This window comes from Lissotriton helveticus, chromosome 10, assembly GCF_964261635.1.
Source record: "Lissotriton helveticus chromosome 10, aLisHel1.1, whole genome shotgun sequence".
Classification (NCBI taxonomy): domain Eukaryota; kingdom Metazoa; phylum Chordata; class Amphibia; order Caudata; family Salamandridae; genus Lissotriton; species Lissotriton helveticus.
The window spans coordinates 12,463,155-12,481,515 of NC_136071.1; the positions used below are offsets into that span (position 1 = coordinate 12,463,155).

Here is an 18,361-nt window from a genome sequence, read left to right on the forward strand (position 1 = left end):
TGGTAGACCGCAAACCAAGGAACCAGCACTGAGCACTTTCGCCCGAGTCCCTGCCTTGCCCTGAAGCATGCTGTACTTTAAGGACTGTCACTGGAGGGGCTTGAAAGCAACGCCGGTGGTCCCGCCACGTGGTAGACCGCAAACCAAGGAACCAGCACTGAGCACTTTCGCCCGAGTCCCTGCCTTGCCCTGAAGCACTCTGCACTTTAGGGATGGTCCCTGAAGGTGCTTGAAAGTAACTCCGGGCTATTATTTGATTGATCAGTATCCTGGACTAGTGCAGTTAAATCTAGAAGGCTTCTCTTTAGTAAGGCACTGATGGCTTTAGCTAATTTCAGCAGAAAATTAGGAAAACGCCCACATATACAAGGCAAAATGCATTGCAGTTGCTATCTATGGGGCAGGAATTTGGGGGTTTTCCAACGTTAACCCACTACAAACGGCAGAAAATATGTTCCTTAAATACCTTTTTTGTCTGTACCTGAAAGCACGTCCAACTTCATCTGTCATGCCGAACTCTGTTTACCCGATCTGGAGGACATGATTAAAACCCAGCCCGTCCTCCTTTGGTATAAGGGTTGGACCACAGACTAGTCCGTTTTTAATCGCCTTCTATTAAGACGTTATGGGGCTTGACGGAGTAAAAATTATGAGATGGCTAGAATGTTAAATCATTCTTAGGCCAGTTAGGCCCTCAGGAATACTAGAACGATCCCCATACCTTATGCAACGTCTCTAGAAAGGACCTAAAAACTGGAATTATGATTGAAATGGATAAATCCACGGTCCAATCACACCGTCTCACCTTGGCCTTTGAGCATATCCAGCCATATATTCTGATGGTCCCTAGTGATTATGATAGATTTTTGCTAACTCGCTTCAGGTTAAATATGAGGGGTTTTAGGGTTCACAGAGGAGTGTTTAGGGGTGTGAGGATTTTTGGTCTTGGGGATGGGTGGAGTGTCAGGGTGAGGGGTTTTAGGGTTCAGGATGGGGTAGAGTTTAGGGTGGTGAGGGGTTTTATATATTCAGACATGGGTGTCATTTAGTTGTAGAAAGGGGTTTTAAGGTTAAGGGATGAGTAGTATGTGGTGAGCTCTAAGGGGTCACGGATGGCTGGCGTTTAAGGGCGATGAGGATTTTTTAGGGTTCAGGAATGGGTGAAATTTAGGTTTCCTGAACTGTTTTAAGGGGTATTGTATTAGTGGGGTTTATATGTAGAAAGGGGTTTTAGGGTTCAGTAATGTGTGGAGATGCGGGTTTGTATATCGGAGATGGTGGATTTTTAGGGTAGCATATGCTTTTAGGCTTAAGGGATGAGTGCAGTTTAGGTGTGGTGAGAGGTTTTAGGGATCGGTGATGAATGGTATTTACAGGTAGTGCGTGCTCAGGGAATTAAAAGCATCCAAAGTAATTGTTTGAAAATGTTAGATATAAAATGAAATAATGTCCCCTGAAGTAAAGCACTGAAATAAAATTTAACAACTTTCTGAAAGTAAGACCTACCACTGATGCATTTACACTTAAAGAATAAGCATTCAAAAACCAGTTTCGACCAAAAAGATATTCTATTAATTGGTTTCTACGAAAAGGTAAAAGCTGTTCATTCTGAATTTCCATTACACAGTTTAGATTCAATGATTTTTCAGTAATGGTATTCCATGAAATCGTTATTGTATGAAATCACATACAACTGTTTTTAGGTTTTGGTGTTGTAGGGTGGTTTTATTCTTGTTTATGATCATTATGTAAGATTTTAACCAGAAGTTGAGCAGGTTTTTGTGGCATGTTTCAGCATAGATATTGGTAAGCTGGGTCGGAGGCTATGTGAAGTTTCTCATTGTGATTCCTTTTAGTCAGACCTGACTAGGAAAGTAAGTAGCGTTTTTTCACCAGGTTCTTTGGTATGATGCTTCTTGATAATTGCTCACCCTTTGTCAGAGGTTCACAATGGGAGACTGGTGTGCTTGCTGCCTTTATTACCACTGTGGATGTATCTTTAGACGATTGATCCAGTAGAGGTGATTTATGTGGCTATTAGCTGGTTTTCGTGACACAAAAGTCTGATAATCTTTGTTTTCTGTAGGTGAAACCAGTTGCTTTGTGTGCAGAATTTGTTTTATGCTCCTTCCAAGGAAAACGTTTAATGTGCAACCTGCTTTTTTCTGTGTATGTGGTCTTGCTTAGGCTCTTGCAATAGTTACCAAACTGGGGTTTTGAAAAAAGGGTTAATTTTATAATCTGCTGCAGAAAACAAATGCATTATCTCTTCCGATGTTTTTAACATGTTTCTCTTCCTTTTCTTGTCTTTGCAGACTTCAAGCAACACACTACATTACATTCACATAGAGCAACTAGACAAGGTAAGAAACCTGCCTTAGTGTTCATGTTCATCTATTTGGGTTGACTGACTTGCTGAAACATTTTGATCAAGTTTTTATTGTTTGCAAACATGAAACATTTCAGAAAATGCACGGATATCATTAACACAATTACGATCCTGTAGGCAATGCAACCCACATTCACAAACCCCGTCAAAAGTACACAGGTACGGGATGAAATCAAATTAATCAGAACCCTCCACAGTACCCAACCACTCCCCCCCCTCCTCCCCTCCCCCCGGGTGTATTTGCCACACCCCCTTGCCATGTACAGGACTTTCTCCTGGGTCGCGCACCAGTCCACCCCTCTATCCTATCCGCCCAAGGTCAGGTGGATCAGGACATTTCCAAGTCGCCGCTAAGTCCCGTTTGGCTACAATCATAGTTGTATTAAAGAAAAACTTCTCATTTCTGGACCCGTCCAGCCCATCCGTGAACCCCAGTAAGGAGTGACTGGGATCGTGGGTAGCCTCCCAGCCCAGCACCTCTGTAAATTCCACCTCGATAGCCCCCCAGAATTGCTCCAAGCAGGCGCACGACCAAACCACGTGGAAGTCTGACGGGGCCTGATAACATCTCGCACATGATGCGTCCGGGCGCAAGCCCGCTTGATGATGGCGTAAGGGAGTGAGGTACGCAGCGTGCAAATAGTACAGCTGAATCAACGAAAGTTTGGCTGAGCTGGTGACTATCCTGGGGGCCATAAGAGCATCGCACCAGTCCACCTTGTCGAGAGGGCCCACCCATTCCACCCACTGTTCCCTCAACTTATCCAAGGAGGTGGAGGTGTTATTAACTAAGGTGCGGTATATGTGGGAGATGCCCCCCCCTTGTCTAAGGCTCCCATCGTCTGGGCCTCAGTGGGGCTATATTCGGGGAGCCTTGTGTCGTCCCTGATGTTGCGTTTGGAGGGAATGTCGCATCTGCAGGTACTCATAGAATTGGGACAAATGTTGGGAATAGCGGGTTTAGAGCGCCTGAAAGCATATGGCCTTTAGCCCATACATCCCCTAGCTGTGAGGTGACTGAGGTCCCATGTTTTAAATCCCTGTAGCCCACTAACCTCTCGGAGCCAGGCCCCATGCCAGAGGGGCGTACATTGGGTCAGCTTATGCACCCAGCTGGTGTGGCGCAACGAGGACCGCCAGGCCAAAAACACGGAGTGTCACATCAGGCATGCGGGATGGAATGGGCCTCCTGTACATCATAGCCTGGATTTGGGGTAGCCCCAGCTCACTCATCTCAAGCCTGTAGGCTGGGGTCAGACCAGCCACCATTGAACCAGTCGTGGACCACCAGGAGATGTACAGCCCAAAAAATATAAATATGAATGTGTCATTCCCATGCCACCGTCAAAGGAGGGAATCCGGCATGCAGACAGAGCCAGGCGTGCCCTCCCTCCGTTCCAAAGGAACTTGTTGGCTAAACTGTCCAGTTCCTGGAACCAGATCCTAGGAAAACAGAAGAGGACATTTTGAAGAACATCGACAAACCTGGGAAGGATTATCATTTTAAACCGTGCCACCCTCCCCAGGGAGTTCAAACGTAATGCTTTCCATTTATGGAGGTCTTCCTTGGCCTTCTTAACCAATGGAGCCACGTTTCGGGACCAGTCCAGCTCGGGAAGGAGGGTAATCCATATACCCAAGTATTTAAAGGACTTTCGCCAAAGCAGTATGGTGGACTGCCAATCAAAGCTTTCCCCAGTATTGTAACTTTCATAGATTCCCATGCTTTGTATCTTTCCCCGTCAGCTTGGGAGCCTCGGTAAAGAAAAAAATACCATAGCAGTAGGTACAAAAGAGAAAGTAAGGCCTAGGCCTCATCTCATTTTGTAGTCTATCCACCTCTTTTTGTAAAAGAGACCAAAAACTTGCAACAACCAATCAGATTAGCCTCGCCCCCTAGAACCCTCCTGAGAGCCTCAGATGTTCTACCGCACGTTGTGCTAAGGGAGTCTCCACTGAGCTCTGCTCAATTTTCTTTTCAACTTTGGTTTTCTACTCTTAATCTCTCTACAGGATGTCAGAAAAGAGCTTTATTCAAGGCCTGTGCTACCTGCTCAAAGAAAAGGCTATATATTGAAGAAACACAGACTGTATTTATTGCTTATACCCGGATCACAAGGCCACTGATTGTAAGATCTGCAGGACCTTCTCTACTAAGACTCTTAGAGACTGGGAAGGAAGACTTCTGACTTGGTTACAGAAGATGAAGTCAGAAGCATTTTCTAGTGTCCGTGAAGATTCCTCCTCAGCAACATCTTCGAGGAGGTCTACAAAAAGGGGTAGGTCTTCCCCTTAAACGTCCTCTGAACCCCCTGCTAAGGCCTCTCAAAAGACCTCTGATGGGTCTAGAAGGCTTAGTCCCAAAAAATCTCCTCACCAAGGTGTAAAAAAGAGGGAGGGACGGGTTGTAGGAGAGTGGGGTCTGCAATCCCATGGCCACCCCAGATTTTTGCTTTTTGCTTCACTGATTTACGACTTTCCCTGGCTGTGGGCCTGCTAATCAGACCCACAGCCTAGCTGTTCTCTCTCTAAATTACAACCATGTACCCTAGGTGCATTTACCAATTGGTACTGGGCCACCTTATCAGTCCCTGTACAGTATACCTTAGGTATCCAGGGCATAGGTGTACCCAGGGCCTACCAGGGGCTGCAGCATGTATTATGCCACCCCTGGCTGGCCATCCAAAACCGACACAACTGGCTGCACGACAGCTGGGGCATGGTGGTGTAATCACCCTTTGCTTTAGATATAGTATTCCTATATCTAACCCTAAAATGGACACATATATTCCTATCAGTCACTCCTATGGCAGGCCTTATCAATCCTGAAGGCAGAGTGCTTGGAATTATGTGAGATGGTGCTCTGGCATGAACTGAGCCCGTTTGCAGCTTTCGGAACCAAGTCCTTATAGCTGTTCCATGATAACGCTATACCATATACTTTTAAGTGCATTATAATCCTCGCGGTTAAATGCTAACTTTGGCATAGCATTATCAAAACATGTCGAGTAAGGTGTCATACGATTTGGGATACTACCCCCTCCCCAATCTGGCGACGGGGGTAGCATTCCACCCTTCTAGAGGGACACGACATGTATGTAACTGTGAACCCCGGTTAAAGTTAACTCGAGCCTCAGCATCACAAAATGGATGCTGCCACCACAGACACAAGTCTGACCTCCTGCTGCTGGGAGTCCTTCCAGCAAGGGAGACTCAGACAAAGGGTTTCCTGCCTTGGGAGGTGCTAGCACCACCCCAGACAGGATTTTGTGTATTAGGTAGGCCAAGGCTGAAAGGAATGAGACATGCCTGGGCCACACAAGGTGCCCTGTGCATACACCGGTTCCAACCAGTTGCTGGGGCACTCCAGCCCCAGCTCTGGCGGGAAACTGGACAAAGGATAGGGGGTGTAACCACCCCCCTTCCTGGTCCCACCCAGGGGAGGGACCTAGTCGTAGTGCAGCCCCCTTTAGCTGAATAAAGGTAGGAGCTGGTCCCATTCCAGATTAGATTACTCTTGACAACTTCCACGAAGAACTCTTGACCTTCGACCTCCTGGACACCAGAAGACTGAAGAATCTCCCCTATGGTCAGGGAGTGACCATCCTGCTTCGCAGGCACCATCAAGCTCCTGTGCGGTTTGCTGAAAAGTCCTTCCAACCCGGAATCCGACGACCCAGCTCGACAAAACCCGGACCTCCAGACCTCTGACCTCTACCCACATCCACAGCACAGCTGGGACCCGTGGGTGCGAAGAGCAACGTGGAGACGGCCATCTTGAAGAAACCTGCACAGCGCTTCCAGCACGACCCCTGAGGGTTCCTCGAGTGAGTGCATTGGGGACTGAGAAGCCCCCCACCGACGCAGCTCCTGCACCAAAGACCAGCCCCCCAGCATCCTCGTGATCTGCGTGGGGCCCTTTTGCCTGGTTGCTGCCCTTCCTGTTGTCTGGCCACTTGCCGGCTGGCTAGTGACCTCTGAGACGACGACCCAAAGATTTCGACACTGCAAGTCTGGTCCCCCAGACTGGCCCTTGCTTCCTTGTGAAAGAGAAGCACCCCGGACCCTCCTGGTCCACACCAGACGCCATCTTTGTTCCACCGCGTGGCTTGCATTAGCCAAGGCCTGTTGTCCAGATCGACGATCCGACACCGCCAACAGCAGCAGACTACGTGGGACAGCTCGTGCCTCCAGCCTGGTCGAGAAGAACAGATCCTGGTCCGCGCAGCTACCGAGAGAAGCGACCCTTCTTCCACCTGAACGCGGCGACAGCATCTGGTTCCCTCCTGGTTCCAGCACAGTCACTGGCTAGTGACCAAGACTCTGTCCCCTTCCTTTTCAGGATTTCCTTCTTCCTAGTTCCATCCTTTGAACCACCGGACTCCTCCATCTGGCTGCCTGCCAGCAACTTCTTGTTTCAGGCATCACCGGGATCAACGCAGCAAACCCGACGCAACTTCAGCCCTATGCACCCGCAGCCTGTGGGTTAGGTAACTAAAGCTTCTAGGTGCTGACGTCGGTGTCCACTATCCTAGTGTCCAGGTCCACTGTTGTTTTCCCCCCATCCAGCCGGGTTCGTCCGGAATCCGTAACTTTGTAAACTGTAGCATCCATAGACATTGGTACGCATCCTGCGTGAGAGTTTCCACTGCACGTGAGTCCCGTGGGCCTCCTGCTCCTTACTTACCTAGTTTGTAGCGTAGTCCCACCGATCCTCCAGCCTCTGGATCTCCTTACAGTACTTTCCTTCCTCGCATTCCATTGTTTTGAGTATATGGTTTGTCGTGCCCCTAAGGCACTTGTGTAGATATTGTGCGAACTCGTATTTCTTTTGTAGTATTGTCATGTGCTTAGCCCTCTGACCTCATAAAGAGTTCAGAGGTGTTGTTGTTAATAAATATATCGTTATTTTCATAACAACCTGTGTGGTGTCCTTTCATCTGGTATTCAAGGGGTTATATTGTGGTAAAACAGCTGGCTTCACATGCCAAAAGAGTTTAGCCTAAAGACTGCTTTTGTCCACGCTACTAGGATAGCTGGTCTATCAGGTTGACTTACAACCAATCACCATAAGGGTTGTTTGGACTGATACAAGGTGATCACTAGAATTAGTGAGCATCATATATCAGGCCAACTTCTCACACCGGTTCCTGAGGTTTCTTCTGCTAAGAAGGCAAGTCAAGCCCCTTCCACTACCTCTTCACCATTGGAAAAGCAGAACATTTTCATGAAACCTGCAAGTACACCTCAGGAGACCAAAGGAGAGATGAAAATCCGTCAGTTGACGACGACTTCCTCAGGTACGTAGATGATGACATCCAAAATCCAGCCAGTTTCAACTACAGCTCCGTCGACGGGCCCGTTGTCGAGAGCTTCGCTGACGACATTGTCTGACTTCGCCAATGGTACATCCTACCTCTGTCGTCGACGAAATTGACAACCTCTACGTCGACGGTGATGACGCCGACGATGGCGTCACCGACGACTAAGACTACGTTGACGACGACAATGTCTATGACGGCGACTATGATTTTGACGTCTACCTCGTCGACTATCAGCCCTCAGTCGACGACCATCCACCGTTGATGGCGCTTCTTTCTCCGGCGACGATTCCTTCATCGACACCATAGACTACGCCGTCGATGATTCAAAAAGTCAGGGTTTCTATTAAGAAGAGACTGATTACCACAGAAATGACATCGCCCCGTAGGGTGACACCGTTACCTCCAGCACTAGTAAAGATTTTTTATTAAACTGTGCGATTACTTAAAATCTTTACAGTATAAAACACAGGAACAACCCCTCCCCACTCCCCCTCTAACAGCAGGCCAATAAAACCATATGTGCAATATTAAAATAATGTGCTGACTGTTTCTATCACTTTTGTCCAATCAAAGTACTATTAAAAGAGAAAAAAGTTTTTATGTATTCCTTAACTTCACGCATTCTAGAGACTAGGAAGTGTGGAAGTTCGGCATGGTCATTCACACTGCACAGCCAGTTGACAGTGGATGGGTTCTTCTAGGAGAAGTGTGGAAGTTCCACGTGGTCATACACATTGCACAGCCAGATCAGTGGTTGGGTTCTTCATTGGGCCCTTATCCAACCCTGATTTAATTCCTGGGTCCAGTACGTCCAGTTTTGCAGCGTGAATCTTTCTGGATTCACTATGCTGTGCATATTCCGCAATCTGGTGGTTGGGTCCGGAATTGTAGTCTTTTTTCTCTTTTTTTTGCCGTAGCCCAGGTGGGCGTCGACGTCCCACCATTTGGTGTACCTTCGGTGACGTCGGCGTGCTTCCGGCGGAAGCTACCACCCTTGGGCGCCATCTTCAGATTCTTTTTTCCGCCGTTGGGTCTGGATCGTCACGTGAAGCTCCAGAAGTTTTGGAGGAGAAAAGGAGGAAATACAGCATCTCTTCAACGGTGAAGACCTGAGAAGATCGAGAGAAGAGGACCATTAGAGAAGAGACGACGAAGAAAGGAAAGAAATTCGAAATCTTAGACGTCCTTGGAGGAATGCGCACACAGGGGGCCCCCTGAGCGCAGGGATGTACAAGACACCCTTTAAATTCTGCAAGAACTGCCACCACAAGTTCGCACAGAAGGACCAGCACCCGGTCTGCAACCTCTGCCTGCCAATCGACCACGAGAGCAGAGACTGCAACGCCTGCTCCGTCTTCAAGCCGAAGAAACTCCGAGTTCGAGAGAGACAGAGGACAGCTCACCACACGATGCAGGGCAAGGGCCAAGCCCGACGCTTTATGAACTTGGCCTCTCCACCGACGACTAGGACCACATCGCCGAAGGCCCAGATGACTTCACGGTCGCAGAGACCGATAAGAAAACGCCTGACAAGGTAGGAGAGTCTACGACCCCGAAAACCCCCACAGGGTCTCGAAAGCCAGAGGCAGACTCCCGAAAGTCTGAGCCCAGAGCCTCGAAAGGAGCACCGGGGCCGAACAAATCGACGACCGAAGCTGCATCCTCCGAAAGAGCCCAGCGGATCCTCAGAGAAGGACTCCCGGAGGCCTAAGACCAGCGAAAAGCAAAGGTCATCGAAGCAAGCCCCCGAAAAAGGGCCTTCGACTTCGAAAGAAAAGGAGCCGAAGAAAGTTTCGACGTTGACGCCGCCGAAAAGAGCGGCCGAAACGCTCGACGACTAGCAGGCCGCAGAGAAAGAGAAGAAGGCTCGAGGCCTAAATGGAGAACATCCTTCAGAGAAAGAAAGACTTCGATGAAAAAATGAGAAGTTACAAGATCCCCTCGAAGCCGGCACCGATCGTCGCTGAGGTACAGGAGCTAGAGGAGTTCGACGTCGAGACGCCAAAAACACCGGAACCATCGGAGCACGAAGAGGAGGAAGACCTCTACTACACACAAGGGGATTACGGGGAGCAGCAGTCAAGCTACGGCTCAGGTTCCTCGACGGCCCAAGACCAGGAATGGCAGGACATCGAGGCCGAAAACCCGGAGGAGGCTGTGGAAACATACCCCTCGAGGCCTTCGCCACCGGATGACATTGGGGCATACAATGAGGTGGTCAGGAAGGCGGCAGCAGCTTATGGAGTTAAGCTGGAAAAGGAGAAGCCAAAAGCAGACTTCCTGCTCGAGACATTGCTCCCCATACAGACAAGAAGCCAGTTCTTGCCCATGCTCAAGAGTATCACAGACCAGGGGAAGGAAGCCTTCAAGGACCCGGCTACATGCAGCTCAGTAACGCCGAGGACGGAGAAGAAGTACAAATTCTCCTCCCAAGACCCAGCTTACATCAAGGGATCCGTCACAGCAGATTCAATAATTGCTGCAACGGCCAGGAAAAGGGCAAACGTCCCAACAACGTCTGGACCTCCACCTGACAAGGAAAGCAGGAGGATGGATCTAACTGGCAGGAAAATTGAGAGGAACGCCGCAACGCACTGGCGGATGGCGAACTCCAACGCCCTCCTGAATAGACATCAATACCAGCACTGGGATGAGATGGGCCGATTGCTCAAGCACCTCCCGGAACAATACCGTGAGAGGGCATCACACCTTGTGGAAGAGGGGAAAAACATCGCCAACTCGTGCCTGAAGACAGCCTTGGATGTGGCAGAAACATCCAGCAGACTGATGGCTATAGGCATCACAGAGAGAAGGCAAACCTGGCTCAGGATCTCAGGCTTCAAGGCTGAGGTTCAGAACAACATCCTGAACACACCTTATAACGGTGAAACACTGTTCGGAGCCCCAGTTGATGAAAAGCTCCCCCAACTGAAGGACAACGAGACGGCAAGGTCCATGGGGGCCCTGCAGTTCAGGGGGATGAGAAGGGGCACCCCTACACGGAGGCCGAACGGCAGAGGTGGAAGCCAGCGAGGAGATTCTCACCAGAGTTTTCACCAGGGGCAACACAGTGACAACCAAGGCCACCAGGGCCAGCAGAGGCAAAGCTGGAACTACCAGAGCAGGGGCCAGTCCTTTCGGTCAAGAGGAAATGGACGGGGCCAGAGAAGGAGAGGCGGTGAACAACCCCCCTCTAAGTGACTTCACACGGAAGAAAGTTCTCCCCCACTCAAACCCTCCGGGGGAGGAGCACGGGAAAACAAAGAGGAGAGGGCTACACGGACAAGACGCAAAGGAACATGTGACGCCGTTAGGAGGAAGATTGAGATTTTTTCTCCAGGAGTGGCAAAAAATAACAGACAAGTGGATACTCAACATTATGCAGTTCGGATACTGCATAGAGTTGGAAAAGAGACCACCAAACAGAAAACCAAAGAAAAGACAGCACTCTGGAAGAGAGCTGCAATTACTGCAAGAGGAAGCTCAAGAACTCCTCAAAGCGGCCATCGAACGGGTCCCTTTCAAAGAACGGAACAAGGGAGTGTACTCGAACTACTTCCTGGTCCCAAAAGTGGACGAAAGTCTAAGACCCATCCTGGACCTACGGTTCCTAAACAAATACGTCAAAACTCAAAAATTCGAAATGACGTGCCTACAAGAGGTCATCCCACAGATAAAGGCCTGGGACTTCTTGTCCACCATAGACCTCAAAGATGCGTACCTGCACATCCCCATGAACAGGCAGCACAAGCACATGCTAAGATTCACAGTGAACAAGGATCACTACCAATTCACGACCCTGGCATTCGGCCTAAAGTCCGCACCAAGGGTGTTCACCAAATGCCTCACGGCAGTGGCTGCACACCTAAGAAGAAAGGGGATACACGTGTACCCCTACCTCGACGACTGGCTCATAAAGGCAAGCTCTTACAGGACATGCAAAGATCATGCAGAACAGGTGACGAGAACGCTGGCAAGCCTGGGTTTCTCCATACACTGGGGGAAATGCACGATGGAACCAGAGCAAGTGAAGATCTTCCTGGGAGCTCAGATAGACACCGTCCAATGCAGGGTGCTACCCAGCGAAAAGAGAACCCTCAGCCTACTGAGGGAGAAACGCCACTACCAGAAGGGGCGAGCTCTGACAGTGAGGACTGTGAGCAAGATCTTGGGGATGACGGCGTCATGCATACACCTGGTCCCCAATGTACGCCTACAAATGAGACCACTCCAGGAGTGGCTGCAACAGCAATGGTCACAAGCTACAGGAAGTTGGGAGGATCTAGTGGTTGTAACGCACAGGGTGCAGGAAGAGATAAGGTGGTGGACCAAGGAGAGAATAACCGAAGGGAAACCTCTCACACCACCGGACCCAACAGTGACCATCACCACAGACGCATCCCAGAAGGGGTGGGGGGCGCACATGAACAGGCTCAGAGTGAGGGGTCTGTGGAGCCCTACAGATGCAGTCAGACACATCAATTACCTGGAACTGAAAACAGTGTTGCTAGCCCTCAAGGCTTTTTAGAAACACCTGTACAACCAGAAGGTGCTGATACAAACCGACAACACCACAACAATGTTTTAAATAAACAAACGGGGTAACTCAATCGTTCCCTCTGTCAAGCTTGGCACAGGAAATCTGGAAATGGGCTATACCACTGAAAATAGACCTACTAGCCATACACCTGCCAGGGAAGGACAATGTAGAAGCGGATTGGCTCAGCAGGCAGACTTCAGCGTCCCACGAGTGGGAACTCAACAGTCAGGAAACAGACTATTCATAAAATGGGGCACGCCAACAATAGACCTGTTTGCAACACGCCGGAATGCAAAATGCCAATACTTTGCATCCAGACAACCAGAGGCCCTGTCACAGGGGAATGCCCTATGGATAAGCTGGTCAAAAACATTTGCCTACGCTTTTCCCCCCGATACCACTGATCCCCAGGGTTCTCAACAAATGCATGAAGAGCAACATGACGCTCATCCTAGTGGCACCACAATGGGCCAGACAGACCTGGTTTTCTCAGATAATGGAGATGGCGCAGGGGCCACCCCACAAGTTCTCAAAAAGGAGACCTACTCTCTATGGAAAACAGACAAGTTCTACACCCAGAGCCGGAGAGCCTCAACCTCTCAGCCTGGCTCCTGAGGACTTAGAGTTCGCACATCTAAAACTACTAGAGAGCACCCTGCGGTGCTGCGAGAGGTAAGAAGGCCCAGCACACGCAAGTGCTATGGGGAAAAATGGAAGAGATTCACTCAATGATGTTGCAAGAAAAAAACTCCATAGAAAACTGACCAGGGAATCTACGGTGCTAAGGTACCTCACGCACCTAATTAAAGCTAAGCTAAGCTCATCCTCGCTGAGGGTGCACCTGGCAGCGATTGTGGCATACACAAGAGGAGAAACAGGGAGAAGTTTCTTTACATCCCAAGTCGTAAAAAGATTCCTAGAAGGGGCTAAAAGAATAGCGCCACCAAAGAGAATGCCGCCACCGGCCTGGAACCTAAATGTGGTACTTACGGAGCTCATGAAAGCACCTTTCGAACCCATCCACTAAGCATCACTGCAAATGCTAACGATGAAGGCGGCCTTTCTGGTAGCAATCACCTCGCTACGGAGAGTGAGCGAACTGCAGGCTCACACTGCAGGAACCCTACATCCAGATACACAGTGACAGGGTCGTGATGAGAACAGACCCGCACTTCATGCCAAAGGTGGTGTCAAGGTTCCACATGAATCAGAGTATTCAGATTCCTAGCTTCTTCCAAAACCCCACTACAAGCGCTGAGAGGTCGCTCCACACCCTAGACGCAAGAAGAGCTGTGATGCACTACATTGAAAGGACGAAGGAACACAGGAAAACAAAACAGTTCTTCGTATCCTTCGCAAACAGTTACATGGGCAAACCAGTGACTAAGAACACCATAGCTCGATGGATCGCACAGACAATACAATTCTGCCACAAACAAGCTGGACAGGAGCTAACAGGAGGGGCACAGGCCCACTCCACCAGGAAGAAAGGAGCAACAATTGCCTTTCTGGCCAACACACCAATTGAGGACATATGCCTGGCGGCAACATGGGCTTCAGTGCACACTTTCACTAAGCACTATTGCGTGGATGTACAAATGAACAAAGAAGCACAAGTAGGACAGAAGGTGCTTCAACATATATTCAACAACCAACGCTCATCTTCCACCCAGCCGCCACAAAAGTAACGAAAACCGCTACAAAATCTATGCACAGCATAGTGAATCCAGAAAGATTCACGCTGCAAAACGAATAGTTTCTTACCTGTCGGTGTAGTTTTGCAGCTTGAAGATCTTTCTGGATTCACTAGCGGACCCACCCGCCTCCGCCAGAAAGATGAGGCCGGAGAAGAAGGTGGAAACACATAGAAAGAAAGCAAGTTGTAACTTACAAGAAAAGATACGTGAAAGGATACGTGAAAAGAATTACGTTGGAAAAACGATTAACAAACAGCCATGGATTCACTACAAAGACAGAAAAGAAAAAAGACAGAAAAAAGAATCTGAAGATGGCGCCCAAGGGTGGTAGCTTCCGCCGGAAGCACGCCGACGTCCCCGAAGGTACACCAAATGGTGGGACGTCGACGCCCACCTGGGCTACGACAAAAAAAAAGAGAAAAAAGACTACGATTCCGGACCCAACCACCAGATTGCGGAATATGCACAGCATAGTGAATCCAGAAAGATCTTCAAGCTGCAAAACTACACCGACAGGTAAAACTATTTGTTACTTTACGGGAACACCCTGAGTTAACTATAAGCTGACATCGTTGGGGCTCCAGATGGTGCTCCTTACACAGTGTGCTCCTTACACAGTGTAGGGACCCTTAGAATCGGTGGCCTTTTGATGGAGGTCGAGAGCCCTTTTGACTTGGTGGGTGAACTTGCCGACCCCAGCTAATAGACAGGTCGTAGTTTCTAAGAAGCACCAGTCCGAGGCCTCTCTGCATGTTCTATGGCCTAGATTCCGTAAGGCCGGGCGCAACAAGCGATGGCGGTCGCTAGCCAACTTTGTACATCAACACAGCAGGTGTAACCAAGACTCTCTGCGGTAGTTGCATAATCGGCAGGCGATGGCAGCATCCATTCGTGCCCATTTTGGGTTGAAGTCCGTGATCATGAGGGCCAGGAGGCGCAGATACAGGATTTTCTTTCTCGCATGAATTGTTAGTGCGTCTTGCAGATATGGTTGGGGTTTGACAGGGATGTAAGACTTATCCAGGGCCAATGTTAATAGATTGTGCCGTAGCGATAAGAGATCAAGCTCGAACGAAATTGAATGCACTTGGCGCTTTACGGCTTGGGCCCAGGCAGAGTATGGAATTTCATGAAGGGGCAAACTCTTACCCTCGCTTTTCAATAGCACAATGCCTTGTGCCACCTTAGAGTGCCATGGGGAGCCCACTTCACCAAATATAGTTTTTAAGGCGTGCTTTAGGGTGTTTTCAGGAGCTTTCAGTACTCTGATGTAGTATTTTATCAGGTCCCCCAGTAGTACCAACTCTGGTCGTTTCAGGCCTATTTCAAGCCTTAGCCTGTTATTCCTGGCCTGTCTAGGGGCCTGTAGTACCAACTTATATGCTTTTGCCTGGGCCGTGTTGACCATTTTCTCGAGTGCACCGGGGTAGGCAATGTGGCCATACATAATGGAGGGAATGAGTTTTCCCTCTAAGTACTGTCGGCATCGGTTCTACTGAGGGGCTAGCCAAGCGGTAGCTTAAGCGTCTTAAAGACAGAATAATTTTGTCTAGTCTTGGTTTTAGCTCCTTTAAGTGTTTTTGGAGGAGGAATATTCCGATGAGGATGAAAGTCCCTATCTGGGTGCTTATAGTCCGTCTCCGCTCCAGGTGAAGTACCAGGACTCTGATTCGAATGATTACTTGGATCAGCATCATCCACAAGAGCAATTCTTACTTCATGATAGACCCCAGGATCCATCTCAACAAGGTATGGTGGCTATGCCATCATCACTGATAAGTGACCTACAACTAATGTTTTTGGACTACAAGAGATTTCCATCTCCAGCCTCTGAAGCCATACAACCTCCTCCGCCTCGTTCTACTTCGGCAGCATCAAGATCTCAAAGGCTTGAAGGGGAACCTTTGGCAGAAAGTCATGATGTTATCACAGTGCATGATGATGATGATTCATCAGACGAGGACCATAATGTGGAACATCTCCCGAATCCTGACAGAATGGGACGATTACATCATCCCAGATCCGGCTTCTCCATCTCCGGACCCCGTGGATTCGCCTCCAGTGGACATAGGGGGTTTCTATAATATGATGGAAAGAGTGTCTAAAAGATTTGGCCTTCCTGTTCCAGTGGAACAATCAGACTGCGTCCTCTATGATTTTAAGGAGCCTTATAAGAAGTCTATCCGTTCCATACCTATCGTAGAACACGTCTGGACTGAGGGTAAGAAGGTTATGCAGTCTCCTGCTACTGTTATCCCGGTTCTACCGCGTCTGGGAAATAAATATAATGCTCCTGAGGATAGTCCTACCTGTCTGGGCAGCCAAAGCCAGACTTATCTCTCAGGCGGCTCAAAGAAAATCTAAAAACCCAGCAGCACCCTAGACCACACCGCCAGACAAGTAGGGCAGGCACCTGGACAATGTGGGCAAGAGGTTTTCCTCTATGTCCAGCCTCCTCGTTAGAGCCGCTAACGCACTTGCAATTTTAGGACGATATGATCGCCAAGGAGATGGAGTTGCCCTAACTGCTAAGGCGCTCGACCTCTGACCTGGGGATCTGGGTTAGAGTCTCGGTAATGACACCAAAACCTCCTGTGATTCTGGGCAAATCACTTAATCTCCCCGTGCCTAAAAATGAAAGTGTGTCCTCATGTAAAAAAAACGTAACTTGTGCTATGTAAAGCACTCTGATACCTGATTCGGTTCGGGTCTAGTTCGCGCTATATAAAACTTTACAGAAAAAAAAAATGTGGTGCGATCTATCTCCTTTCATTGATCAACTTCAGGAGAGTTCCAAGGCTGATTCAAGAAAAATCCTAGAGGAGGGTGAACGATCTTCATCCGAGATTATAGATTGTGCAATGGATATTGCTACTACTGCTTTTCGAGCCTTGGCCGGTTTAGCAGTCCTGAGGCGTCTAGGTTGGCTACGATCTACATGGTTTTGCCCTGAAGTGCAGAATAAAATTCTGGATCTGCCTTTCGATGGTGATATGCTGTTTGGCAAGCATATAGATGACGCTTTGCAGGACATTAAGAAAGATGCTGAGACTGCAAGATTTTTGGGCACTCGATATCGCAAGGTGCCTTTCTGGGGTGCAAGAGGAAAAGGTTTTTCTACGTATAGGGGAGGTTATCAACAGCGCTATTCATCCTATTCACAATCCTCTCAATCATTCAAGCCTCAATAGTCTCAATGCCAGAATCATTCGGCGTCTTTCTCTCGCCAGTTTTAAGAGGCAAACTAGGACGTCAGAGGAGAGATGCCTCTAAACGTCAATAGCGGCTTCCCGGCTCTGCCTACTGCCTTCACCCCTTGTAACATCAGTGGGGGGGCAGGATAAAATATTTTCTCGATTGCTGGAAGATCGTAACAGATCGGTGGGTGCTAAATATCATCCAATTTGGCCATACACTAGAATTTCAAATCCTCCCACCTTCCAGAGCTCCTCGCGCCACTGAATCAAAACACCTGCATCTTCTCCGTCTCGAAGCTCGTCAACTACTCAACAAGGGGGCGATAGACCCAGTGCCGCTCTCTCAAAGAGGAAAAGGGTTCTATTCCAGATTTTTCCTGATTCGCAAGACTGAGGAAAAGTGACGCCCTATTTTAGATCTGAGGGAGCTCCACACCGATCTCATAAAGCTCTCCTTTCGGATGGTCTCGCTTCAAGGTATCTTGTGTCTTCTGAATCCGGGAGATTACATGGCGACCTGGAACACCCTCCCACTGAGCCTACGACAGACCGAAGACCTGCTGACCTTCAGGAGGATACTCAAGACCTGGCTGTTCGATCAGTAGCCCCCCCCTCGCGGGTATTTAGTGCGCTTTACAAATGATTGATTGTTTGATTTTGCGACTCCCCGTATGGTCTCCTTCCCTGCCTCCCATAAGGTACCCGGAGAGGCTACGGAGCCAACGTTAGTAGTGAAGAATTGTTGAAGTTCCTTTCAAACCACTTTTTAAAATTCTTTATCTTGGAGAAACCATGCGTTTATCCTCCATGTTTGACGGGCCGAGGGAGGGGCGAGCCCCAGAGCCAAGGATTACTGGAGAGTGGTTGGAAATTACTCTAGGCAGAATGCAGACGTCTAGAATACCAGAGCAGTTGAGTGCAGGTACAAAGATGGCATCTGTGCGCGCCTGTGTGTGGTGGGCTGCAGAAGTGCGTAAATTGGGTGGTGTGGAGGTGCCATGTGCGCCATGCATCGCAGAGTCCTAGGGACTCGGACCCTTTCTTCAGCTGTTTCGCGTGTGCCATTCGGGAAGCCGAGGGAGGACCTACTGCGTCAAGGGCTGGGGATGAAACTGCATTGAACTCACTGTAGGAAGGTAGATCCCTGACTATGGTTGCCCCCAACTTTTTGCCTGGTGTTTTGCTGGTTTTCTGACTTAGTTGATCTGGGACCC

The 18,361-nt window shown here is 49.0% G+C and overlaps 1 protein-coding gene across 2 annotated transcripts in view; it reads left to right on the forward strand.

The window, feature by feature from the left end:
* Window positions 1–18,361, forward strand: part of HUWE1 (HECT, UBA and WWE domain containing E3 ubiquitin protein ligase 1) — a 1,655,742-nt gene that overhangs the window by 161,647 nt on the left and 1,475,734 nt on the right. For both annotated transcript variants that reach the window (XM_078664564.1, XM_078664565.1), the window contains one exon: window positions 2,316–2,363. In XM_078664564.1, the coding sequence (XP_078520690.1) occupies window positions 2,316–2,363 (48 nt within the window). The remainder of the gene's footprint in view (window positions 1–2,315; window positions 2,364–18,361) is intronic.